The sequence below is a fragment of the Triticum aestivum genome, chromosome 6B, assembly GCF_018294505.1.
Source record: "Triticum aestivum cultivar Chinese Spring chromosome 6B, IWGSC CS RefSeq v2.1, whole genome shotgun sequence".
Taxonomy (NCBI): domain Eukaryota; kingdom Viridiplantae; phylum Streptophyta; class Magnoliopsida; order Poales; family Poaceae; genus Triticum; species Triticum aestivum.
This window is the reverse complement of record NC_057810.1, coordinates 730945415-730972727: the sequence shown is the minus strand read 5'-3', so window position 1 is coordinate 730972727 and position 27313 is coordinate 730945415. Positions and strand designations below refer to the sequence as shown.

At 49.7% G+C, this 27313-nt stretch overlaps 1 protein-coding gene across 1 annotated transcript; it reads left to right on the top strand.

Moving 5' to 3' along the window:
• The first annotated feature begins 21660 nt into the window (after positions 1 to 21660).
• LOC123135290 (cation/H(+) antiporter 15) lies at positions 21661 to 24705 on the top strand. Its single transcript, XM_044554342.1, has one exon. The coding sequence runs from the start codon at positions 21685 to 21687 to the stop codon at positions 24283 to 24285; it is 2601 nt and encodes an 866-aa protein (XP_044410277.1). The 5' UTR covers positions 21661 to 21684; the 3' UTR covers positions 24286 to 24705.
• The last annotated feature ends 2608 nt before the right edge of the window (positions 24706 to 27313 follow it).

Here is a 27313-nt window from a genome sequence, read left to right as displayed (position 1 = left end):
CAGGGTCGCCACCTCGGTTGTGGCCCCTGTAACATTCACGTTGGTCCTGTCACTATTCGCAACCAGGTATTTTTATATATACTTACATAAGGTACTACCTACCTTCCTTGTCCTCGAGCTGCTTCTTGGCAAGGCCGAGCTTGTTCTCGGACCGCTCGAGGATCTGCTTCAATGCATCAACCTCCGCAGTCAATGCGGCAGAGGTCAGCAGCGCAGCCTGCATTCCCATATTGACATATTTATGTTAGACTCCTGCGTATATCTTTTTAGATCCTCAGTCCGGCTTTTCTTTCCGAACACCAAACTGAGCATTAGGGGCTACTGTCTATGCAGTAACATTTTTACATGTCTTAAATACATACCTCAAAGCCTGTTAGAAGGTTGGCACACGCTTCTATCAGCCCGCTTTTGGCGGACTGAACCTTCTAGATCACCGCACTCATAATAGTGTGGTGCTCCTCGTTGATGGAGGCGCCGTTGAGCACCTCCAGCAAATTATCCGGTGCCTCCGGTTGGACGGAGGCCACCGGCATCGTAGGCTTGCCCTTCTTACGAAGGGGCCGCCTGCCGGACTCCGGAACCACTGAAGGTTCCGGTGGGGTGTCCGGCCCAGTGCCGGACATAGATCCCTCTGGGGTTTTATCCCCTTTGCACCTGGAATCTGGAAGGTCGCCTTGCGGTGCCTCCGGGGCTACCTCCTCCTGGCCCGTCCCGTTTTGGGACTCCACCTTAGCATCGTCTGTGGGGCGAGGGGAGGTAGCGGTCGGGAGTGAAAGACTATTCACATCCGACGAATCCAGGGATCCGCTCGATGAAGCATCGAGCTGGGCCTTGGGCGGACTGCATGATTATGTTCGGCGTTAGAAGATATTGTGCACTAAAGGAACACCATGAGTTATTCTGGTATCCGAATACTTACGATGTTGCCAGAGGCTTGGCCCTGGATGGCCACTCCTCTCCGCCGTCTTAGGCGTCGGAGGCGTAGTCCGGAAGAAGGGTCTTCCCCTTCTTGGACCCTCCGGCCTCCCCAGTTGGGGCGGCCTTCCTTTTCTTTCCTCCCCCCGTTGGAGGGGGAGAGGTTTCTTCTTCCTCCTCCTCATCTTCGGAGGAAGAGCGTGCTTTGGGGTCGTCAAGCGATGAGTCCGACACCACTAGGCGCTGGGAACTCTCCGTCACCACGTGAGGTGCCGGAACCAGCAGCTTCATCAAGCGGACATCTGCTGGGCCTTCGGGCAAAGGAGCCAGACAGTCGATCTGTCCGGACATCCTCTTCCAGTCCTGTCAAAGGAGCGGGAGCTTAGATCCCGCATAGAGTCAAACTATGAAAAACAAGTATCCTGTAAAGGGTAAAACAAGCTTAGCGCGCTGGCTTGGCGCTTCGCGCAGAATCCGCGATCCTCGGTAATGGGAGGGGAAACCTCGGAGCCCTTGAATATTAGCTTCCAGGAGTCTTCATGCGTTGTGTCGAAGAGCCTGGACAAAGTCTGGTGCTGGGCTGGGTCAAACTCCCACAAGTTGAAAGCCCGTCGTTGACACGGGAGGATCTGGCGGAAGAGCATGACCTGGACTACATTGACAAGTTTGACCTTCTTGTCCACCAGGTTTTGGACACAGGTTTGGAGTCCGGTCACCTCTTCCGAATTACCCCACGACAGGCCCGTCTCTTTCCAAGAGGTGAGCCGTGTGGGGATGCCAGATCGGAATTCGGGGGCCGCCGCCCATTCAGGGTCGCGCGGCTCGGTGATGTAGAACCACCCCGATTGACACCCCTTGATGGTTTCCACAAAGGAGCCCTCGAGCCATGTGACGTTGGGCATCTTGCCCACCATGGCGCCTCCGCACTCCGCTTGCCGGCCGCCCACAACCTTTGGCTTGACATTGAAGGTCTTTAGCCATAAGCCGAAGTGGGGCTTGATGCGGAGGAAGACCTCGCACACGACGATGAACGCCGAGATGTTGAGGATGAAGTTCGGGGCCAGATCGTGGAAATCCAGGCCGTAGTAGAACATGAGCCCCCGGACAAATGGGTGGAGTGGGAAGCCCAGTCCGCGGAGGAAATGGGGGAGAAACACCACCCTCTCATGGGGCCTAGGGGTGGGGATGAGCCGCCCCTCATCTGGGAGCCAGTGCACGATGTCGTTGGACAAGTATCCGGCTTTCCTCAAATTTTTGATTTGCCCCTCCATGACGGAGGAAGCCATCCACCTGCCTCCCGCTCAGGACATGGTTGGAGAAGGTTGAGGTGGGAAGTGCGGACTTGGGCGCTGGAGCTCGAGTGCACGGATATGGATAAGCAAAGGAGGAAGAAGGCGTAAATGGAAAGAGTGGATCCTTATCCCCTTATATGGGCGGACAAAACTATGTACCTCCACCAGCCTAGTAAAACTCACTTATCTCCCAAGCGTCGTGATTGATGGCGCGGTTGGGTTACCCACGCCCGTATTGATGAGAATCCCGGAATAAGGAGACACAATCTCTGCTTTGACAAGACGTGCCAAGGAAACCCCCTCGCTAAACGCGCTGAGGTGAGACAGTAAAATGATTCGAATAAAGGCTTGGTCGTGGCATGGTGTCACGCTGTGGAATACGTTAGCAGATTAGATTTGTACTAATATTATTCTCTCTACGATGGTATGTGGAACTTATTTTGCAGAGTCGGACACTATCCTTGTGTTCAACATCTTCTATGAAGTATTCGGAGGAGGAACCCGCCTTGCAATGCCGAAGACAATTTGCGCGCCGGACTCGTCGTCATTGAAGCCTGGTTCAGGGGCTACTGAGGGAGTCCTGGATTAGGGGGTGTCCGGATGACTGGACTGTGACCTTTGGCCGGACTCCTGGACTATGAAGATACAAGATTGAAGACTTTGTCCCGTGTCCGGATGGGACATTCCCTGGTGTGGAAGGCAAGCTTGGCGATATGGATATGTAGATCTCCTCCCATTGTAACCGACTCTATGTAACCCTAGCCCTCTCCGGTGTCTATATAAACCGGAGGGTTTTAGTCCGTAGGACGAACAACAATCATACCATAGGCTAGCTTCTAGGGTTTAGCCTCTCTGATCTCGTGGTAGATCTACTCTTGTACTACCCATATCATCAATATTAATCAAGCAAGAGTAGGGTTTTACCTCCATCGAGAGGGCCTGAACCTAGGTAAAAACATCATGTCCCTTGTCTCCTGTTACCATCCGCCTAGACACACAGTTCGGGACCCCTACCCGAGATCCGCCGGTTTTAACACTGACACACGGGATCATGCATTACGGAACAAGTAAAGTGACTTGCCGGTAACGAGATTGAATGAGGTAGTGGGATATTGACGATCGAATCTCGGGCAAGTAATGTACCGATTGACAAAGGGAATTGTATATGGGATTGCTTGAATCCTTGACATCATGGTTCATCCGATGAGATCATCATGGAACATGTGGGAGCCAACATGGGTATCCAGATCCCGCTGTTGGTTATTGGCCAGAGAGATGTCTCGGTCATGTCTACATGATTCCCGAACCCGTAGGGTCTACACACTTAAGGTTCGATGACACTAGTGTTATAAGGGAACTTTGTATGTGGTTACCGAATGTTGTTCGGAGTCCCATATGAGATCCCGGACGTCACGAGGAGTTCCGGAATGGTCTGGAGGTAAATATTTATATATGTGAAGTCCAGTTTCAGTCATCGGAATAGTTTCGGGGGTTATTTGTATTGTACCGGGACCACCGAAAGGTGTCCGGAGGTCCACCGGGTGGGGCCACCTGCCCCGGGGGACTTGATCGGCTGAATATGGGAGGGAACCAGCCCCTAGTGGGCTGGTGCACCCCTCCCCAAGGGCCCAAGGCGCCTAGGGTTGAAAACCCTTGGGGAGGGGGCCGCCTCCACCTTGCTTGGGGGGCAAGCCTCACCTCCTGGCCGCCGCCCCTCCCCTCTAGATGGGATCTGGAGGGGGCCGGCCCCCTCTCCCCTTCCCCTATATATAGTGGGGGTTTGGGGGCTGCCAAGAACATGAGTTTTCCCTCTCTCCCGGCGCAGCCCTACCCCTCTCCCTCCTCGTCTCTCGCAGTGCTTGGCGAAGCCCTGCTGGAGTGCCACGCTCCTCCATCACCACCACGCCGTTCTGCTGCTGCTGGATGGACTCTTCCCCAACCTCTCCCTCTTTCCTTGCTGGATCAAGGCATGGGAGATGTCACCGGGCTGCATGTGTGTTGAACACGGAGGCATCGTTGTTCGGTGCTTAGATCGGATTCGGCCGTGATATGAATCGCTTCGTGTACGACTCCACCGACCGCGTTCTTGCAACGCTTCCGCTTAGCGATCTTCAAGGGTATGAAGATGCACTCCCTCTCTCTCTCTCTCTCTCTTGTTGCTAGAATCTCCATGGATTGATCTTGGTGATGCGTAGAAAATTTTGAATTTCTGCTATGTTCCCCAACAGTAGGAAAGGGGGGCGCCGCCCCCCTTCCCTTGTCTCAGTGCTCCGAATTGGACAAGGAACACAGAGCCTAGCATATGCAGATATGGCCTTGGAATACTGAGACCCGAAACTTCCCGAACCACTTCCAGTGTCCGAATAACATGGTACAATATATCAATCTTTATGTCTCGGCCATTTTGAGACTGCTTGTCATGTTCGTGATCTCATCCGGGACTCCGAACAAACTTCGGTCATCAAAAACACATAACTTATAATACAAAACGTCATCGAACATTAAGCGTCTGGATCCTACAGGTTCAAGAAGTATGTAGACATGACCGAGACACATCTCCGGTCAATAACCAATAGGAACCTGGATGCTCAAATTGGCTCCTACATATTCTACGAAGAACTTTATCGGTAAAACCGCATAACAACATACGTTGTTCCCTTTACCATCGGTATGTTACTTGCCCGAGATTCGATCATCAGTATCATCATACCTAGTTCAATCTCGTTACCGGCAAGTCTCTTTACTCGTTTTGTAATGCTTCATCCCGTAACTAACTCATTAGTCACATTGCTTGCAAGGCTTATAGTGATGAGCATTACCGAGAGGGCCCAGAGATACCTCTCCGTAACACGGAGTGACAAATCCTAATCTCGATCTATGCCAACCCAACAAACACCTTCGGAGACACCTGTAGAGCATCTTTATAATCACCTATTTACGTTGTAACATTTAACAGAACACAAGGTGTTCCTCCGGTAGTCGGGAGTTGCATAATCTCATAGTTTGAGGAACATGTATAAGTCATGAACATGTTGGGGAACGTAGTATTTGAAAAAAAATCATACGCACACGCAAGATCATGGTGATGCATAGCAACGAGAGGGGAGAGTTTTTTCCACGTACCCTCATAGACCGTAAGCGGAAGCGTTATGACAACACGGTTGATGTAGTCGTACGTCTTCACGATCGACCGATCCAAGTACCGAATGTACGGCACCTCCGTGATATGCACACGTTCAGATCGTTGACGTCCCACGAACTCACGATCCAGTAGAGCTTCGAGGGAGAGTTTCGTTAGCACGACGGCATGATGATGGTGTTGATGAAGCTACCGACGCAGGGCTTCGCCTAAGCACCGCTACGATATGACCGAGGTGGATTATGGTGGAAGGGGGGCACCGCACACAGCTAAAGATGAATGATCAACTTGTGTGTCTTGGGGTGCCCCCTGCCCCCATATATAAAGGAGCTAGGGGGAGGCGGACGGCCAAGGAGGAGGGCGTACCAAGGGGGGAGTCCTACTCCCACCGGGAGTAGGACTCCTCCTTTCCTAGTAGGAGTAGGAGAAGGGGGAAGGAGGAGAGAGGGAAGGAAAGGGGGGCGCCCCCCCCCCCTCCTTGTCCAATTCGGACTAGAGGGGGGGTGTGCGCCCTTGCCTTGGCCACCCCTCCTCTTCTCCACTAAGGCCCATGAGGCCCATTATACTCCCCGGGGGGTTCCGATAACCCCCCCCCCCCCCCGGTACTCTGATATATGCCCGAACTTGTTCGGAACACTTAGAGACTCCTCGTCATGTCCGTGATCATATTCGGGACTCTGAACTACCTTCGGTTCATCAAAACAAATAAACTCATAATACCGATCGTCACTGAACATTAAGCGTGCGGACCCTACGGGTTCGAGAACTATGTAGACATGACCGAGACACGTCTCCGATCAATAACCAATAGTGTAACATGGATGCTCACATTGGCTCCTACATATTCTACGAAGATCTTTATCGGTCAAACCACATAACAACATACGTTGTTCCCTTTGTCATCGGTATGTTACTTGCCCGAGATTCGATCGTCAGTATATCAATACCTAGCTCAATCTCGTTACCGGCAAGTCTCTTTACTCATTCCGTAATGCATCATCCCGCAACTAACTCATTAGTCACATTGCTTGCAAGGCTTATAGTGATGTGTATTACCGAGAGGGCCTAGAGATACCTCTCCAAAAATCGGAGTGACAAATCCTAATGTTGATCTATGCCAACTCAACAAGTACCATCGGAGACACCTGTAGAGCACCTTTATAATCACCCAGTTATGCTGTGACATTTGGTAGCACACAAAGTGTTCCTCTGGTAATCGGGAGTTGCATAAACATAGTCATAGGAACATGTATAAGTTATGAAGAAAGCAATAGCAGTAAACTAAAATGATCAAGTGCTAAGCTAACGCAATGGGTTAAGTCAATCACATCATTCTCCTAATGATGTGATCCTGTTTATCAAATGACAACTCATGTCTATGGTTAGGAAACCTTAACCATCTTTGATTAACGAGCTAGTCAAGTAGAGGCATACTAGTGACACTATATTGTCTATGTATTCACACACGTATTATGTTTCTGGTTAATACAATTCTAGCATGAATAATAAACATTTATCATGAAATAAGGAAATAAAAATAACTTTATTATTGCCTTTAGGGCATATTTCCTTCAGTCTCCCACTTGCACTAGTGTCAATAATCTAGATTACATAGTAATGAATCTAACACCCATGGAGTCTTGGTGCTGATCATGTTTTGCTCGTGAGAGAGGCTTAGTCAACGGGTTTGCAACATTCAGATTTGTATGTATCTTGCTAATCTCTATGTCTCCCACCTGGACTTGGTCACGGATGGAATTGAAGCATCCCTTGATGTGCTTGGTTCTCTTGTGAAATCTGGATTCCTTTGCCAAGGCAATTGCACCAGTATTGTCACAAAAGATTTTTCATTGGACCCGATGCACTAGGTATGACACCTAGATCGGATATGAACTCCTTCATCCAGATTCCTTCATTTGCTGCTTCTGAAGCAGCTATGTACTCCGCTTCACATGTAGATCCCGCCACGACACTTTGTTTAGAACTGCACCAACTGACAGCTCCACCGTTCAATATAAACACGTATCCGGTTTGCGATTTAGAATCGTTCGGATCAGTGTCAAAGCTTGCATCAACGTAACCATTTACGACGAGCTCTTTGTCACCTCCATAAACGAGAAACATATCCTTAGTCCTTTTCAGGTATTTGAGGATGTTCTTGACCGCTGTCCAGTGATCCACTCCTGGATTACTTTGGTACCTCCCTTCCAAACTAATAGCAAGGCACACATCAGGTCTGGTACACACACTACAAAAAAAAACACATCCGTGACATTTTGGGCCGAACAAAAAAAAATCTGTCATACATATGACACTTCACTACAAGAAATCTGTTAATCCATGACAGCTTCAATCTGTCACGGGACAGTGGAAAACCATCATGGATGGGTATGCATGACGGACACGAAACCCGTCATGTATATCGCGTCATAATTGGCAACCTGGCCTCCATGACGGATTTTTGACCGTCACCGACTTGCCCTAGGCCCGGACCTTTGTGACGGACATTTCCGTCATGGATATCCATGACATGGCAGCTGATGTGGCATCATGGTCGATCTGACTTGGCAGCCCAACAATAAGGCCCAATTTATCTTTCTACAAATAATTAGGCCCATGTAGTCCACTGTTTATTGGGCCTTCAACCATTTTTACATTATTTTAATATTCTTTTTAGTTTGCCTTTTATACACATTTATTATACTTGCATGTTCTAGATCATTATTGTCCTTACCTGTTCAGACCCATCTTCAGCCCAGGTTGCCAATATTTGATCCACACAAAAAAGTAAAGAATCTCCATTTAGCAAAGAAAAACATATAGTACACAAATACAGATTCACAACTACAAAATTCAGATCACCATAACAGATTACAATTACATATCATAATCACAACGGAGATTTATATACATCATACATATAATCTGTGTTGCTTGTCTTGAGTGTAGTATCATCTGTTCCATCCCAAGTGGAGTTACCCTTCTAAACTAAACTCAAGTTTAATATCTTCTGTTCTACCTCAATTACCTGCAAAAGAACAGCAGAAAACGAATTGTGAGAACTATTAGCATGAGAATACATTATGGGAAACATTCACCCAAATATTTATTTAAAATGACAGCGTGACTAGCTCACCCACAATAAAATGAAAGGAACAAGGAACAATGTACAGCAACATCGCATTTTTCAGTCAACATGCCCATTTTTAGCAGCAAGAAAACAAGAATTGTGGCATGCAAAAAGAACACATATGCACATCTCAGTATCACATAAAAAGAAATCAAATATGAATATTAGCAGTGAGATGGTTGGTGGAATATCTATCCTGGCAGATTAGAGCATAATTCAGTTGATATATGTGGCTGGAACAAATCTTTACAGGGACATTTCAAAGAAATTTTCTATTGAAACAAAGAACATGAAATGATTAAACATGTACATTTGAGTCAATTATGTCTGTTTAGATATCTATACTACTATATAGTGTACAAGTTTTAAACTTACGAATTTCAAGGCCAAAAAAGCAAAGTGAGCCATTGATAGTGTCCATCGAGCAGCTCAAAATGGTGGGATTCACAGCTACAATAGTGGCTACAGTACCGACGAAGGCACTACTAATTTCCAGAACCATCGTATCAGCCAATGTAGGAAAAGTTCACTTATGTATGATGTTATCCATTCATGTGTAGCTGGTCACGGCACATGCACTGAGAGCAGGACCGCAAGTGTCCGCAGCATTGCACACTAATGTATCGCATCAACGAGATTTGGAAGCTCTCGGTGAAGCTTTTTAAGATGGCTACAGTGCAAGATACCAATTCTAAATATGTGAACCTTTACATACAAATCAGAACTGACTTCAGCGATGGACTCACTGAAGCCATACATGCAAGAAGGTGTTGTATTTGAACGGATAAGATTTGTATCCATCAATTGAACCCTGCACGTGTTGTGCACATACCCACCTACTAGTATATATAATATTTCACTTAACCACTACGTAAAATGAAAGATACACATTGAACCATAATCCAGAGCAATAGTATTTGGTACAAATGTTTTACTTAAGAGGCCAACAACTCAATGAACACACAGGTAAAAAGTAGTCCCAGGAGCAACTCTACTGACGATGTAGTGAAAGCAAAAGACTCAGTTCAAATAAAAACAAATAATGGTCTAAATGATTTTGGTTCCCAGGTTAGTCAATTAACTCAGGGGCAGAGCCTATTTACTTTTAGCTAAAAGTGGTTGATTGGTGCTTAAATCAATGTAACTCGATCATGTGCATGGTATGGAAATTGCCATGGGAAATCTTCTGCTCTACAACACCCTTCGTGGTGTCAGTACATCTGCTGTAGATTAAACTTCACCTCTAAGACTAAGATGCCCCATGCACATTCAGAATCTCAAACTGAATTCTGCACTATGAGGTTGATACTTTTTGAGTTGCTTGGCTCAACTTTTGTGATCTCTTATCATTGTTTGTAGCTCTGTTAAGAGTTGTGTTGTCAGTTGTGGCTCAAGTCAGTGTATAAATAACACTCATTACTTTTTAGACAAATAATTCAGTGTGTTCACAGTTTAGAATGACTAAGCACAGTTAGATATGGTGCTTGCACACAGTTACCATCTCGTATGAGATTAAGCAGTGCACTTTTCTATTGTCCTAAAATGTGTTGTAACTAACTGCTAGAAGGTTAGTTTTACATAAAAAGAGTACCATTTAGTTGCTATCTACTCCCTCCGTCCCTAAATATAAGTCTTTGTAGAGATTCCACTATGAACTAGATACGGATGTATATAGATGCACTTTAAGTGCGGATTCATTCATTTTGCTCCGTATGTAGTCCATCTAGTGAAATCTCTACAAAGACTTACATTTAGGGTCGGAGGGAGTACATACACTTCCAGCTAGATAATTTTAGCAGAGGCTCTTGGGAGCTACAAACTGTTATTATCTATTATTTGTTTAAAAGTAATGTTTTTATCTACAGATACAATCTGCACAGACGGTCTGTTTATGAGTGCTACCTGTTTGAGCCACTACTACTTTTGATCATTGGGCAAGATATCAATAGTGATTCATTGAAATAACTCCTCCGGATTCTACTATTTTCTGAGAGTCTTATTGAGGATTAGTTTCAGTTTGTCTGCCAAGATTACTCCATAGTCGTACTTTAAGCATACCATCTTTTCAGTTTCATATACACTCTTCATCATATTTTGATCGATCTCAATGATGTATATCTGTAAAGTAAATTGGCACATACAAACACATCACGACGTCAGAAAATATGTAAGCACCCCACATATATTTGTTACTAATACATGTTCATGAAAAATGATGTAAATATAAATCTAGACATTAAAAAAAAGATCAGCCGCATTAACATTTATGCAAAATATAAACCGTAACATCATCTTGCTATCTTTCCAAAACAATTATTCCCTTCCACAGAAGTTACTTTACTACAAAACACTATCCTGGCATCCTAAATGGATAGTTAGTCATTTAGTGGGGAGCGAAAAGGGTTCTCACCTTCATGGCAAGTGGTCCGCGAGGTCACTTGTGGCGATGCGAATAAGGCCAAGCAGTGCTGAATAAAACAGTGGTCAACCCCTCCTCTCCTGGACCGAGATTGTGAAGACCGGAGCGTTGGGGCAGCCGTCCTTGGTCCTGGGCAGCGGGTAGGCGACAACGTCCATCTCGCCGACCTCAACCACCTTCCTCATGACCACCGCGCCCATGACGACGAACAGGGGGCTGACCTTGACGCGGATGCGGGACCGCCGCTACGGCCGCATGTGCCCCCATCGCGGATCTGAGCAGGCTGCATAGGGGAGAGTGTGGGGGCGGTGGAGGACGATAGAGGGTGGGAGACGGAGGTGGAGCGGGATATGGTTGGGGCGGCGGCGCGGGAGATCAAGGGGGTGGCAGTCGCGCGTCGAGGGAGGCTGGGCATGGATCTGAATCAGGACTTCGGGAGTAGAGAGGGAGAGGAGGCGGCGGCTGTGGGTGGAGGCGGATTAGGGTTTGCGTGGTCATGTGGAGAGGCACGAGGCTGTGGCCTCTCGGGCTGGTGGTCTGTGGAGATAAATGGGTTGGCTCCCAAAAATTTTAACTCCCCGCGTCATCGACTTGAATGTTTCTCCTCCGCGCGCTTCCTGTTTCGGACTTTGCCGCGTACACGACTTGAACGTTTTTTTCCTTCACGCGCTTTGCTTCAGCCTGTTTCAGTGTCTTTGTCCTTGGGTGCCTGGTACTAGACCAGATTCATGTTGGCCCCACCTGTTTGTATGCTATACATAAGTTTATTCGTTCAGTTTGGAGCCATCTAATTTCATTAGGATCCTTGTTTTTTTACAGTATTAAAAATTCAAATTACAATGTTACTAATATGACTATGCCACATCAGTAGGAGCAATTTGAGATGGTCTGGATGTTTGTATGAGGGGAGGAAAGCTAGGCCCAGTAGGTCTATCCGTGACGGTTTTCGTGACAGTACCTCCGCATCCGTCATTAAGGGGCTACCGTTTTTGGGCCCAAACACAGATTGCTGGCCGGTGACGTTTTCCATGACGGATTTCCAAAATGTCACCAGGAATCCGTCATGGATTAACAGGTTTCTTGTAGTCCTTCTATGACGATAATTGTGAGAAAACCCGGTATCATCATAGATGTGGTGGGCTCCTACTTCTATGACAAAAATCATGACAGAAAATGGGCTTTTCATCCTGGGCGGGCCGGAGACGCAGCTGCATGACATTCTTTGGGCCATCCATGGCGGAGAAAACCATGGTAGAATCGAGGGCGAGGCAAATTTCAGGGAGTTCCCGGTTACGGTGGGTGGTCGGGGGCCGAGCGATGCGCGTTTCTCTCGTACATGTACGCGCGTGTGTGCGAGGCGTTGGCTCTAACTAAACCCGAGCGAGGCATTGGGCTCTAACTGAACCCAAGCGATTGCACTGCAGGCTACGCGTTACTGGACCCGAGCGATTGATCGATGGCTGTTAACTGAACCCGATAGAGCGATTCCTTCGCTACTGCTGCTAACTGAAGCCGATCGATGCTGTTGTCGGTGTCAAAACCGGCGGATCTCGGGTAGGGGGTCCCGAACTGTGCCTCTAAGGCTAATGGTAACAGGAGGCTGGGGACACGATGTTTACCCAGGTTCGGGCCCTCTTGATGGAGGTAATACCCTACTTCCTGCTTGATTGATCTTGATGATATGAGTATTACAAGAGTTGATCTACCACGAGATCAGAGAGGCTAAACCCTAGAAGCTAGCCTATGGTATGATTGTTGTTGTGTCCTACGGACTAAACCCTCCGGTTTATATAGACACCGGAGGGGGCTAGGGTTACACAGAGTTGGTTTACAAAGGAGGAGATCTACATCCGAATCGTCAAGCTTGCCTTCCACGCCAAGGAGAGTCCCATCCGAACATGGGATGAAGTCTTCTGTCTTGTATCTTCATAGTCCAACAGTCCGGCCAAAGTATATAGTTCGGTTGTCCGGATACCCCCTTATCTAGGACTCCCTCAGTAGCCCCTGAACCAGGCGTCAATGACGATGAGTCCGGCGCGTAGATTGTCTTCGGCATTGCGAGGCGGGTCCCATCTCCGAATACTCCAAGATAAATTCCGAACACAAGGACCGTGTCCGGCTTTGCAAGATAAATTCTATATACTACCGTAGAGAGAATAATAACCCACGAATCTAATCTGCTGACAATTCTTCAAAAAGTGACATCATGCCTTGGTCTGGTCTTCATTCGAACCGTTTTCTACAACCTGCTTTTGCACACATCGCGAGGCGGTTTCATTGGCACGTCTTGTCAAAGCAGAGATCGTGTCTCCTTATTGCGGGATCCCCATCAATACGGGTATGGGTAACCCAACTAGCGCCATCAATAGAGGCGCTTGGAAAAATAAAAGATTTCGAGAGGCAAGTGGGGAGGCGCACATTCTATATTGCCTTTATAAAGGGACAGATATCTCCCATTTTCACCCACGCCTTCTTCCTCCTTTGCTCATCCGTTCTCGCACCCTCGAGCTCCAGCGCCCAAGTTCTCACCTTCTCCGTAGGATCGCATCATGTCCACAGAGGGAGGCAAGTGGATGGCCTCCTCTGTCACAGAAGAGAACATCACCAAGCTTTGGGAGGCTGAATACCTGGCCGAGAATATCGCGCACAAGCTTCCAACAGAGGGACCGATTACCCCCACTCCGAAGTCTCGGGAGAGAGTAGTATTTCTCCCTCATTTCGTCCACGGACTAGGATTTCCACTCCACCCATTTGTCCGCGGGCTCATGTACTACTACGGGCTAGATTTTCACGATCTGGCCCCGAATTTCGTCCTCAACATCTCGGCGTTCATCATCGTGTGCGAGGCGTTCCTCTGCATCAAGCCTCACTTCGGCCAGTGGTTGAAGATCTTCTGTGTGAAGCCGAAGATCGTGAGCGCCAATAGGCAGAGTGCGGAGGCGCCATGGTTGGCAAGATGCCCAACGTCACATGGCTTGACGGCTCCTTCGTGGAGACCGTAAAAGGGTGGCAATCAAGGTGGTTCTACATCACCGAGCCGCGCAACGCCAACTGGGTGGCGGCCCCCAAATTCAGATCCGGAATCCCCACGCGGCTCACTTCTTGGGAGAAGAAGGGCCTGGCCTGGGGCGAACCCACAGAGCTGACCGGACTCAAGACCTGCGTCAGAAATATGAGGGATAAGAAGATCAAGCTTGTCAACATGGTCTACGTCATGCTCATTCGCCGGATTCTCTTGTGTTAAAGACGGGCATTTGTTATGTGGGAGTTTGACCCGGCCGAACACCAGGTGCTGCTAGAGCTCTTCGGCACAACGCACAAAGAAATCTGGAAGGTGTTGTTCAAGACCGGCAAAGTTCCTCCTCCCCTTTCCGAGGACCGGGGGCTCAGCGCAAGCCGCCTCGCTAGTCCGGTAAGTCCTCTGGTCATTACAAGATGTTTCCTTCCTGGTACATTTGTGGGAGGATTTTTAGGTCACTATGCTGACCGAACAGGATTGGGTGGAGAAGGCGGAGCGGATTAACTGTCCAGCTCCATTGCCTGAGGATCCAGTAAGCGCACTCCTAGCGGAGATGCTGGTTCGGGTGCCTTCCAAGGTGCCGGAGAAAAAGGCCGAAAAGAAGGCCACAGGGACCCGTAAGGGTCTCCAACATGAAGCCGCACCAGATGCCTCACCAGAAGACGACGAGGCGCACTCCTCCCACGAAGGGGAGGAGAGGAAGAAGAAGGCCGCCTCAACTGAGGGGCCGCAGGGTCCAATAAGGTGGCCGCAGGGACCAGAAAAGGTCTCCGGCGCAAGGCCGTGATAGAGTCGTCATCCGAAGACGACGAGGAAGATTCTCCCCCCGAAGACGGGGGAGAACATGAATAAATGCCTCCTCCCCGTGCTAGGGAGGAGAAGAAAAGGAAGGCCGCCCCGTCGGGGGAGGCCGGGACACCGAAGAAGGGAAAAGCATCCCTTTCCAATCACTCCACTACCGCCGCTTTCAGCGATGAGGAATGGCTGCCCAGGGGCAAGCCCCGGGCGAGGTCGTAAGTATCCACATTCCATAATATTTTTCGTGCGACTTTGACCTCATGGTTTGTAATGATGCCGAACACGTTTATGCAGTCCGATCTCGAGGAGTCCTCTTCGGAGGAGTCTCTAAACGAGTCAGAGATGAATTCGCTCCCGACGGCAACCTCCCCACGACCTTTGGATGACACCAAGGTGTTGTCCCGGAGGATGCCAGAGCAGGAGGCGGTGGTTCCGGAGATGCCCCAAGGCAAAATCTCGGGCGCCGGACACATGGGGGATGAGAACCCCATGGATTATGCTAATGGGAGCCACCGCAAGTCTGGCTCCCAGCCGGTTACTGCGCCGGAGCCTACAAAGGTTCCGGATTTCGGTAAGCAGCCCCTCACGAAGGAGGGCGAGTCGGCCGTGCTGATGACCTCCGCCCGCCGGAGGCATCGGATAATTTGTTGGAAGTGCTTCGAGGCGCTTCCATCGAGGATGAACACCGTGCACTTATGGGTACGGTGATTGAGAAGGTTCGGTCTGCCAAGAGCGGATTGACCGAAGCCTGCACCAAATGGGCCTCTGGAACCGGGACAAATGGACCTCTGGAACTGGGACAAATGGGCCTCTGGAACCGGGACAAATGGACCTTTTTCCACTAGTGTTTGCTAGCCAAGTATAAAAAATGAAAATAAAAAAGAAAGGAAATACTTGCATAAATCTGGGGTAAAATCAATGACATAGGACTTAGATATGCAATGCTTACGGCATATCACTACTAGGGAAATGCCTATACACAGGAGCTTAGTAGTAGCGCTGGTTATGGGCCCAGTGCTATAGAAACTTAGTAGTAGCGCTGGTTGGAAACGCGCACTATAGGTACCAGAGTAGCAGTAGCGACGGGCCCCATGGCTGCTAAGTGGTCCCATGGCAACCGGCAGGGGCTACACGTAGTAGTAGCGGCTGGCTGGAACCAGTGCTACTGCTAGAGATATAGCAGGCCCGATCGATCACTCTCCCTCCCACACTCTCATCTCTCTCTCTCGTCCAACCGTGCGGTGCCATCGCTCGTCGCCATCATACCGCCGCCGCCGCCGCCCGGTATGTCTCCCTCCCTCCCTTCTCCTTCCATCCCTCCCTTCTCCCTCCCTCCATCTGACCCTGCCTCTCTCTCCATCCCCTGCCCTTCTCCCTCCCTGCTCCTTCCCTTCATCCCTCGCCCTTGTCCCTCCCAGCCCTCTCCCTCTGACCCTCTCCCTCCCTCTGTCCCTCCTGCATTGCATAGATAGATGGATAGATAGATGAATGGATAGATAGATAGATAGATGGTTAGAACAATGTTTTTTTTAAATATTGCATAGATAAACAAAGGGATGGATAGAAGGATGGATGGATATATAGATACATGGATGGATGGATGGATAGATGTTAGGGTTAGAACTAGGGGATTTTTAGTAAATGTATAGGTCTTTTCATTTTTTAGGGTTAGAACTAGGTTTTACCAATTTTTAGATTTGGAGCTAGGTTTAGACAAATGGATGGATAGATGGGCAGTACAAATTATTAGGGTTAGAACTAGGTTTTATAAGTTTAGGAGAAAGTTTTAGACATAGGGTTTCACTAAGTCCTAGGATGATGATAATAATGTTTTTGTTTATATTTTGTTTTTGCAGAAATAAAGGAGCCCATTTGTTGCTGCCATCGTCCTCGTCACAGGACCCCTCCGACCTCGAGGTGAGACTAGCCAAATTTCCATGTCAATATGAGTCTTATAAGATATTTTGAAATGCAATGACCATCAAGTTTGAATGCAAATAGGATACGTCCTTCGAGTGGCCTATGTGTTTGCCGGAGTGTTGATTAATTTCCGTTCCGGCAAATTTCAGGCGCTCGATATATCTTTTTTTAGCAAAGGTCATGCCGGATTTTTCCGTGAATTTTGGCATGACTTGTGCTAGAATATGTAGGAAATATCGAGTGGCCTGGATTTTCTAGTAAGATAATTAAACGACATTTTGGGTTGACTTTAAGTTTATCGATGCTCCATACATGAGAGAGGAAGAAACCCGACTGTTGTCGTGGGGGTTGTTTCTCCTTCTTCTCCTTGTGCTAGACCTTTGTTAGGCACTAGGGGAAGGAGGAGTAACGACCATCACCGACGGTCAAAAAATCAGTGAGAGTATGTCCACCATATATGAGAGAACGAAGAAGAATGCCGACTGTCGTGGGGGTCGCTTCTCCTTCATTCCCGTGTGCTAGACATTTTGGTTTAATGCACTCGGGGACGAAGGGAGGAGCGACCATCACCAACGGTCAAATATATACACCACGTGAGCTGCGAGTTTTCAAAAAGAGGACTCGACGGACCGATAGTCAACCCGTGCTGAATAATAATGATATAATTTAGTTTTTGTAGTACATATATTGAATTTTAGAAGTTTAATCTTTGAATTATGAACATAGGAAATATCGTCGGACGAAAGTCCTGGGGAGTGCTCCTGGTGCGGCGACAACTGGGGTTTCTGCGATAGACCTCACTTGGTAGAAGGTCGGAGCTTCAGCATTAAGCTCGAGAAGGCCTTCGATTGTGAAAAGGTACGCTATGACGCAAAGTGTTTTTTTCGTAATTAAGCTCAACTTCTACTACTTCAACATGTAATTTTTGTCATTTACAATTCGACTAGCTTATCCCATGCCATGCAAGACGCTATGTCTTGAAGAGGATGGGTTTTGAAGATCATGAGAGGAATGAAACAAAGAAAAGTCACCTAAGGACCCATCATGGTATGGATTTTGAGGTAAATCTATACAATTCTGAGAGCGTATCCAATTTTGGTTGCCCGGAGTGGGTAGCACTTTGCAAGATGTATGATTTTCAAGAGGGTATGTTTGTCACCATGGATCTTAGTGATCCTGACATCGAGGTTGACAATTTGGACATTTGGGTCCTTATTGATACGCTTCCAATTCTACCGCTATGTGAGTTTCTCAAACATAGTTATTAAGTAATTTATATTGTTTATTTCAAAATAGTTGACAGCTTATTTCCATTGATAGCTTATTTTCATTCTTCAAAGAATGTGTGGAAGATGGTAGACAGAACCTGCTACACCGATGGCTCTGAGTTAACTTATCAAGAGAAAAATCATCTGGTCGCATTTTGTACTGATCTTAAGAATTACAATGTCTATTATCAAACTCCTCCACATTACGGTCAATATGTGCCACTAGTGCATGAGTTGAACTATGCTAACATCCATGGAGATCTCATGGTAAGATTTTTAAGTATTACGACATCTGCGCATCTTTTGCATAAATTCTTCTAAAACTGAACTACATTGCTAACTACGAAGTTATTGTTGGGGAACGTAGTAATTTCAAAAAAATTCCTACGTACACGCAAGATCATGGTGATGGCATACGAGAGGGGAGAGTGTTGTCCACGTACCCTTGTAGACCGTAAGCGGAAGCGTTATGACAACGCGGTTGATGTAGTCGTACGTCTTCACGATCCGACCGATCCAAGTACCGAACGTACGGCACCTCCAAGTTCAGCACACGTTCAGCTCGATGACGATCCCCGGGCTCCGATCCAGCAAAGCTTCGGGGATGAGTTCCGTCAGCACGACGGCGTGGTGACGATGATGATGCTCTACCGGCGCAGGGCTTCGCCTAAACTCCGCGACGATATGACTGAGGTGGAATATGGTGGAGGGGGGCACCGCACACGGCTAAGGAACGATCCGTAGATCAACTTGTGTGTTATGGGGTGCCCCCTGCCCCCGTATATAAAGGAGCAAGGGAGGAGGAGGCCGGCCCTAGGAGGAGGGCGCGCCAAGGGGAGTCCTACTACCATCGGGAGTAGGACTCCTTTCCTAGTCCAACTAGGAGAAGGGGGGGAAAGGAGGGAAGTGGAGAAGGAAGGGAGAGGGGGGCCGCGCCCCAAACCCTTTGTCCAATTCGGACTGGGCTTGGGAGGGGCGCGCGCCACCTCCTGGTTCCTTCCCACTAAGGCCCATTATGGCCCAATACTCTTCCCCGTATTCCCGTAACTCCTCGGTACTCCGAAAAATACCCGAATCACTCGGAACCTTTCCAAACTCCGAATATAGTCGTCCAATATATCGATCTTTACGTCTCGACCATTTCGAGACTCTTCGTCATGTCCCCGATCTCATCCGGGACTCCGAACTCCTTCGGTACATCAAAACTCATAAACTCATAATATAACTGTCATCGAAACCTTAAGCGTGCGGACCCTACGGGTTCGAGAACTATGTAGACTTAGAACTATTCTTGGTCAATAACAAATATCGGAACCTGGATGCCCATATTGGCTCCTACATATTCTACGAAGATCTTTATCGGTCAAACCGCATAACAACATACTTTGTTCCCTTTGTCATCGGTATGTTACTTGCCCGAGATTCGATCGTCGGTATCTAATACCTAGTTCAATCTCGTTACCGGCAAGTCTCTTTACTCGTTACGTAATGCATCATTCCGTAACTAACTCATTAGCTACATTGCTTGCAAGGCTTATAGTGATGTGCATTACCGAGAGGGCCCAGAGATATCTCTCCGACAATCAGAGTGACAAAACCTAATCTCGAAATACGCCAACCCAACATGTACCTTTGGAGACACCTGTAGTACTCCTTTATAATCACCCAGTTATGTTGTGATATTTGGTAGCACCCAAAGTGTTCCTTCGGTAAACGGGAGTTGCATAATCTCATAGTTACAGGAACATGTATAAGTCATGAAGAAAGCAATAGCAACATACTAAACGATCAAGTGCTAGGCTAACGGAATGGGTCATGTCAATCACATCATTCTCCTAATGATGTGATCTCATTAATCAAATGACAACTCTTTTGTCCATGGCTAGGAAACTTAACCATCTTTGATTCAACGAGCTAGTCAAGTAGAGACATACTAGTGACACTATGTTTGTCTATGTATTCACACATGTATTATGTTTCCGGTTAATACAATTCTAGCATGAATAATAAACATCTATCATGATATAAGGAAATAAATAATAACTTTATTATTGCCTCTAGGGCATATTTCCTTCAGTTATTACTATGCTTTTCAACAGATAATCCCGCAGGAGTGTGTGCTTCATCTGATGTTTCCCAAAGGTCACCTTGATGTTTTGAATATTCAGCTAGGTCATCCTACGAATCACTCCTGTTCATATTGGATTTCTAAAAGCAATGAAGACATGACCATCAAAGATTGGAACAAATGTATGGCCACTCGTAAGGAGGTACTTGGAAGCAACATGAGACGAAGTGCAAGAATTGGAGACAGGAGAATCTCCATTCTCCATAATGGAGAGTCAGGACCTATCTTATTTTATGCTATTTTACCTAAGAGAAGGTAGTAGGTTCTAGCTAATACTCATGATCATGTGCGATCATGTGCTAAGAACAACTAAGTAGGATTGGTTAGATGACTATGATGATGATGTGGTATCGAGTAGAAGTTGTATGATCGATGATGATGAGTAGGACTTGTTATTATGATACCAATGATGAGTTATATATATAGGTGAAATGAACATGAAATAGATTCAAGTGGAGGCAGCATGTGGTGTATATTGAAAGTACTACTAAAACAAACTAGATCAAGTTTGGATTAGTAGTACTCTCGACATGCATCACATGTTGCCTCCACTTGAATCTACTCCACGTTTATTTCACCCACAGTTATATATAATAACTAATCATGATCATAAAATCATATGATGAAAGTACTATATATAAAACCACAATGAAAATAAGCTGCCATTTAAAAAATACAGGAAAAGGTAGCAGCAGCGCTTTTCTATAAAAACACTACTGCTACTTACAAGTTACAACTATCAGCAGCGCTTTTCCCATGAGCGCTACTGCTAACTAGGTATAGCAGTAGCACTGGCACTCCAGCGCTACTGCTAAGAGTTAGCTGTAGGGCCTTAGTAGTAGCGCTGGCTCAAGCGCTACTAATAACTCTAAAACCAGCGCTACTACTAGGGTTTTCCCTAGTAGTGTATAGATGTCTTTAGCAAAACTGTTATGGGGATATCATACTAGTAAATTAAATGGCTTGATATGACAGGATAGGAGGATAGCATGGCGGCTAGGGCTACACACACACACACACACACACACACACACACACACACACACACACACACACACACACACACATATATATATATATATATATAGCAACAAAAATGTGTAATGAATTTATCAAGTGTGTTTTATTTTGAACCAACATGTGGTTGGATGGTTTGAGAGACTGTGGTATTCCCAGCCCATCAGGATTCAAATCCGGATTTTCGGCGATGCGCATTCAGTGGGAGGAGACGTTCCCGTCGACGATGAGGCGCCTACGATGACTTCGTAAATCTCAAGATGATATGTCGGCTCAGTCTTTCGGAGGTGCTCATAAGGATAGGGTGTGCGCGTGTGCGTTCATAGGGGTGAGTATATGCGCGTGTATATGAGCGCTTGTGTGTGTACTGATATTAAAAAAAAAGTGTGTTTTATTTTCACTTTATTATATTACTAAAATGGATGGATGGATGGAGGAGGCGAGCATGCATGCATGCACGGTACGTACGTGCCGTCCGTCCAATCCATCCACCCATATACCGTCCGTCCAATCCATCCACCCATATATATATATATATATATATATAGCAATCGGCAAGCTCGTCGCCGGAGTTTGGCCGGCCGGCCGGCCACCTTCCATCCATCCAACGACGACAAATTAAACGATCGATCATCGAGGATGGAGTCCGGCGTGGAGTGCGCGGACGTGGTCCACGGCGACTACTTCATGGGCGGCATGATGGTGATCAACGGCCTCATGGCCGTCGTCCTCCTCCTCTCGGGCCTCTTCCACTCCTTCCTCCGCCGCCTCGGCCAGCCCAGCATCATCTCCCACATCCTCGCCGGCGTCGTGGTCGGCCCCACCTTCCTCGGCCGCGCCGTCGACCTGCGCCGCCTGGGCATGCAGAACGCCGGCAGCGCGCTGGGCGACACCATCTACTACCTCCGCATCATCTTCATGTTCTTCCTCGGCCTCGAGATGGACCTGCGCTACCTCCGCCACAACCTGCGCCGCTCCCTCCTGCTCGCCTGCGGCGGCTCCGCCATCAGCTTCCTCCTCGCCGTGGCCGCGGGGCCCTTCTTCTACGGCATGCTCCACCCAAGCTCCGCAGCCACCTTCCATCCCCAGAAGCTCTACGCCTCCACCGCGCTCTTCATCCTGGTGCTCACCAGCACCGCCTCGCCGGTGCTCATCCGCATCGTCACCGAGCTCAAGCTGACCACCTCCGAGACCGGCCAGCTCGCCATCGGCGCAGCCTTCGCCACCGACATCGTCAGCCTCACCGCCATCAGCATGATGGTGGTGAACCCCACCATCTTCGGCCACGACGGCAAGCCCCTCCCGTCGCGCTCCTCCTCCACCTCTTGCTCCACGCAGTTGATCCTCTTCCTGTGGATGGCGCTGGTGGTGTGCGTGGCCGTGGGCGTGGCCGTGAGGGCGGCCAGGCTGATGAACCGGATGAGGCGGGGCCGGCAGTACGTGAGCAAGTACGAGCTGTTGGGCATGCTGCTGCTCATCGTGGGCCTCTCCCTGGCGGTGCAGTTCATGGGGTACAGCGCCTCCATGGCCGCCTTCCTCATCGGCCTGGCGGTGCCGCGCGAGGGGCCCCTGGCGCGCACGCTCGTCGACCGCCTCACCTACCCGGTGCACCAGATGGTGATGCCGCTCTGCTTCGGCGCCATCGGCGCCAGGCTCGACTTCGCCGAGATCGGGCGCTTCACGGCCACCCAGTTCGCCTTCGCCGTGGCCTTCACCACCGCGGTGAGCTCCGCCGGGAAGGTGGGCGGCACGGTGCTGGTGGGGCGGTGGCTGGGCATGTCGGCGCGGGAGGCGCTGGTGCTGGGCTTCCTGCTCAACGTCAAGGGCTACTCGGACATCCTGGCCATCAACTTGGCGGACAAGAGCAACGTGTGGGGCGACACGGCGCAGGTGGTGCTGGTGGTGGCGTCCATCCTCAACACCTTCATGGCCGGGCCGGCGTCGGCGGCCATCGTCCGGCAGCAGCGGCGCGCCTTCAAGTACCGCTCGCACTGCCTCCAGGAGCTGCGGGTGGAGCAGGAGCTGCGGGTGCTGGTGTGCGTGCACGGCGCCGGCGGCGTGCAGGCCATGCTGACGCTGGCGGAGCTGTCCAAGGGCAGCAGCGCGCCGGTGGCCGTCTACCTGCTGCACCTGGTGGAGCTGCAGACGGCGCGCAAGTACGCCATCACGCACCTCTACAACAACCAGTCCTTGGACTCCAAGGAGGAGGAGGACGCCCGGTGGGGCTACTCGTGGGAGATGGAGCAGGTGACGGCGGCGGTGCACGGCTTCACCACCTACGACTACGACGCCGCCGTGCCGGTGCCGGTGCGCCAGATGACGGCCATCTCCAGCCTGGCGTCCATGGACGCGGACGTGCGCAACGGCGTGGAGGACGCGCGGGCGTCGCTGGTGATCGTGCCCTTCCACAAGGAGCAGCGCTACGACGGGCGCATGGTTTCGCGGCGGGGCGGCGACGGGCGGCGGCAGCTGAACCAGCGCATCCTGCAGCGCGCGCGGTGCACCGTGGGGATCCTCGTGGAGCGGCGCCTCCCCGGCATACCTCCTAGCATCAGCGCGGCGCCGACGCCGATGCCAGAGCGCGACCACGACCTTGAGGCGTTGCAGCAGGGAGAGGAAGAAGCGATGCAGCAGGTGGTGGCGGTGTTCCTGAGCGGGGCAGACGACCGGGAGGCGGTGGCGTACGCGACGCGGCTGTCGGCGCACCCGTGGGTGAGCGTGTCGGTGTCCCGGTTCATGCTGCCGGAGGAGTCGCGGAGGAGGATGGGCATGTCCATGTCGGAGGAGGAGGCGGAGGACGAGGAGTTCATGGCGGAGGTGCGCGCGCGGTTCGTGTCGCCGGGGCAGGTGACGTACACGGAGCGGTACGTGAGCAACGGGGTGGAGACGCTGGAGTCGCTAAGCTCGATGGTGGGGGAGTGCTCGCTGTTCGTGGTGGGGAGGGGCGGAGGCGGGGCGGCTCGGAACACGATGACCCGGGGCATGGCGGGGCTGGAGGTGGAGGAGGAGGAGTGCCCGGAGCTGGGCGCGGTGGGGGAGGTGCTGGCGTCGGACGACTTCTTGGGGTGCTGCAGCTGCGCGTCGGTGCTGGTGCTGCAGCAGCACAAGCTGCACCGGAGGATGAGGACATGGAAGAAGCACAAGCACAAGCAGCACTCTCAGTCCCAGTCCTTGCCCTTCTTCCCCGACGCCGCCGCCGACGACGACGACATCTTGGATTGCGATTGGAATTATGACTAGACTACTCCAGTAGACTAGCTAGACATGCATTATTGCATAGAGTAGCGATCGAGCTAGCTAGAAAAATACGGGACTAGCTACTGTACTAGTACACGTAGAAGAATTAGAAGATAGACACACGCACAAACACAACTAGGCAGGCAGGCATGTAATTAAGATGGTACAATTTGCGTCCGTTAGCTTGAAGAAAATTGTAATCGATTGTGACTTTAATCAGAGATGGATGATTGCAAGAGTTGTTGACGTCTTAGCTCTTAGGTTAGGTGGGTAACCCATGGCGCGCCGCCCGTCTAGCTCGGCGCGACCCCGGAGCAGGAAGCCGCCTACCTCCAACAATGGAGGACGTGCCCGCTGGCGGACAAGCGTGCCGACGACAAGCGGCAAATGGAGCTGGAGCGCTGCCTGGCACGAGAGGCGGAGGGGGAGTGCTTGGAGAGGGAGGCGGAGGAGCGCGGCAGTGCAACCGCCACCACCAGGATAGCAGAACCGGCGAAGGAGGCAGCGTGGGAGACCGCCTTCCCCTGGGCTGGGCCGGCGTCAGCATTCATCAATCTCACCGGTCCCGGGAGAAGGAGGATAACGACGACGACGCATAGGGCAGCGCACTGACGGCGCGAACCTTTTTAGTTTTATTAATACTTAAGTGGACTTTGACCGATAGGTTGACCGGCCATTTATGTTTAATTATCTATATTTTTCGTCCGCGTGTTTATGGTTTATTTATTTTACCTTCATGTGGGGTCTTGAGTCCACGGCAGCCACACTTGGCCCGTGGGGTCTTGGTGCTCCTGCCTGCGTGCATCCCAACTCTACTCCAGTCTGCAGTAGGGTCACTACAGGCAGGCAGGGCGTGGACAAGAGCTTTGCCTTGGGGTCCTCGGTAGCAGTAAGCCATGTAGGCAGAATATAGAACCGAAGCTGTACACCGATTTTGATTTATTTTTATTTTTTTTTCTTTTGCGGGTACACGGATTTTGATATTATTTTTTATTACAGTAAGGGCATGTATAATGGTGCTATTTTAGAAGTGCCACGTAGGATAAATAATGAGGTGAAGGAGAGAGAACTCATAAGAAAAGCCTTGTCTTCTCTTACTTAAGAGAAGATGATTTCTTAGCACAATATGGCTCACCACGTTTTTAGGAATAGCTAGTTAGTGAAGATAAGGCTAAGAGATAACCCGTTGTAGATGTTTTTTTTGTCATCTCTAAATTACATGCAAGATTTAAGATAAGACTATCTTATCAACCGTTGTACATGCCCTATATTGAATGAGGCAAGTAAAATTTAGAGCATCTCCAGCCCCCCCCCCCCCCCCGTTTCCTTTTTCGGCGCCGGCGCCCAAAAAAGGCCAATCGCGCCCCCAGGAGCCCATTTTTCGCCGGTTAGGCCAGAAACTGGCGTCGGCGGACCCAGACCGAACCCGAAACTGGGGGCGCCGGGGCAATCGTTTTTGGCGTGAAAGAACGGCAGGCCCGCCGAGTCAGCGACCCCGCGCCTCCTCGTCCTTACATCGCCTCCGTTTCCTGCGGGGAATCAATGTCAAGGCTGCCGCCGGTCAAGTTTCCATTGATTCCTCACGGGCGGCGCGGTGAGGCGACGTGCCCCCTCTCGCCACACGTACACGCGGCGACGTCCTCCTGGCCGCTATATAAAGCAGCACCTCCCTTGCCGGTGGACAAACACCGCCGACAGCCCCTCTCTCTTCCCGTGCACAGCCGCCGTCGACGTACTCTCTTTTCCTCTCCCTCCCCACAGCCACTGCGGACGATGGGCGAAAGGTTCCCCGGCGACGCGGCAGCGTCCAATGGCTTCGGTCGTCGCTCGCTACACAAGTGGGAAGACCATCTCTTGCATGAAGCCAACTACCCGACGCCTCCCGACATGCACGTGCTGGGGCGGTAGAGGCTCAGCACCGGCGGCGTCCTGATACGTCTCCAACGTATCTACTTTTCCAAACACTTTTGCCCTTGTTTTGGACTCTAACCTACATGATTTGAATGAAACTAACCCGGACTGACGCTGTTTTCAGCAGAACTACCATGATGTTGTTTTATGTGTAGAAAAGAAAAGTTCTCGGAATGACCTGCAAATCCACGGAGGCACTTTTTGGAATTAATAAGAATTTCTGGGCGAAAGAAATACACCAGGGGGCCCAGGGCCAGTCCACGAGACAGGGGGCACACTCCCCCCCCCGTAGGGCGCGCCCCCCTATCTCGTGCCCCCCCGACCTCCACCGACCTCAACTCCAACTCTATATCTTCCGTTCGTGGAGAAAAAAATCACGGGAGAAAGTTTCATCGCGTTTTACGACACGGAGCCGCCGCCAAGCCCTAATCTCTCTCGGGAGGGCTGATCTCGAGTCCGTTCGGGGCTCCGGAGAGGGGGATTCGTCGCCGTCATCATCATCAACCATCCTCCATCACCAATTTCATGGTGCTCACCGCCGTGCGTGAGTAATTCCATCATAGGCTTGCTGGACGGTGATGGGTTGGATGAGATTTACCATGTAATCAAGTTAGTTTTGTTAGGGTTTCATCCCTAGTATCCATTATGTTATGAGATTGATGGTGCTATGACTTTGCTATGCTTAATACTTGTCACTAGGGCCCGAGTGCCATGATTTCAGATCTGAACCTATTATGTTTTCATGAATATATGTGTGTTCTTGATCCTATCTTGCAAGTCTATAGTTGTTGGGGAACGTTGCAGAAAATTAAAATTTTTCCTACGGTTTCACCAAGATCCATCTATGAGTTCATCTAAGCAACGAGTCAAGGGGAAGAGTTTGCATCTACATACCACTTGTAGATCGAGTGCGGAAGCGTTCAAGGGGATGGTGATGATGGAGTCGTACTCGTCGTGATTCGGATCACCGATGACCAAGTGCTGAACGGACAGCACCTCCGCGTTCAACACACGTACGGGACGGTCGACGTCTCCTCCGTCTTGATCCAGCAAGGAGGAAGGAGAGGTTGAGGAAGGCAGCTCCAAGGGCAACACAACGGCGTGGTGCAGTTGGTGCAGC

Excerpts from the sequence above, each read along its gene's own strand:
- LOC123135290 (XM_044554342.1), top strand. The coding sequence starts at position 21,685 with ATGGAGTCCGGCGTGGAGTGCGCGGACGTGGTCCACGGCGACTACTTC.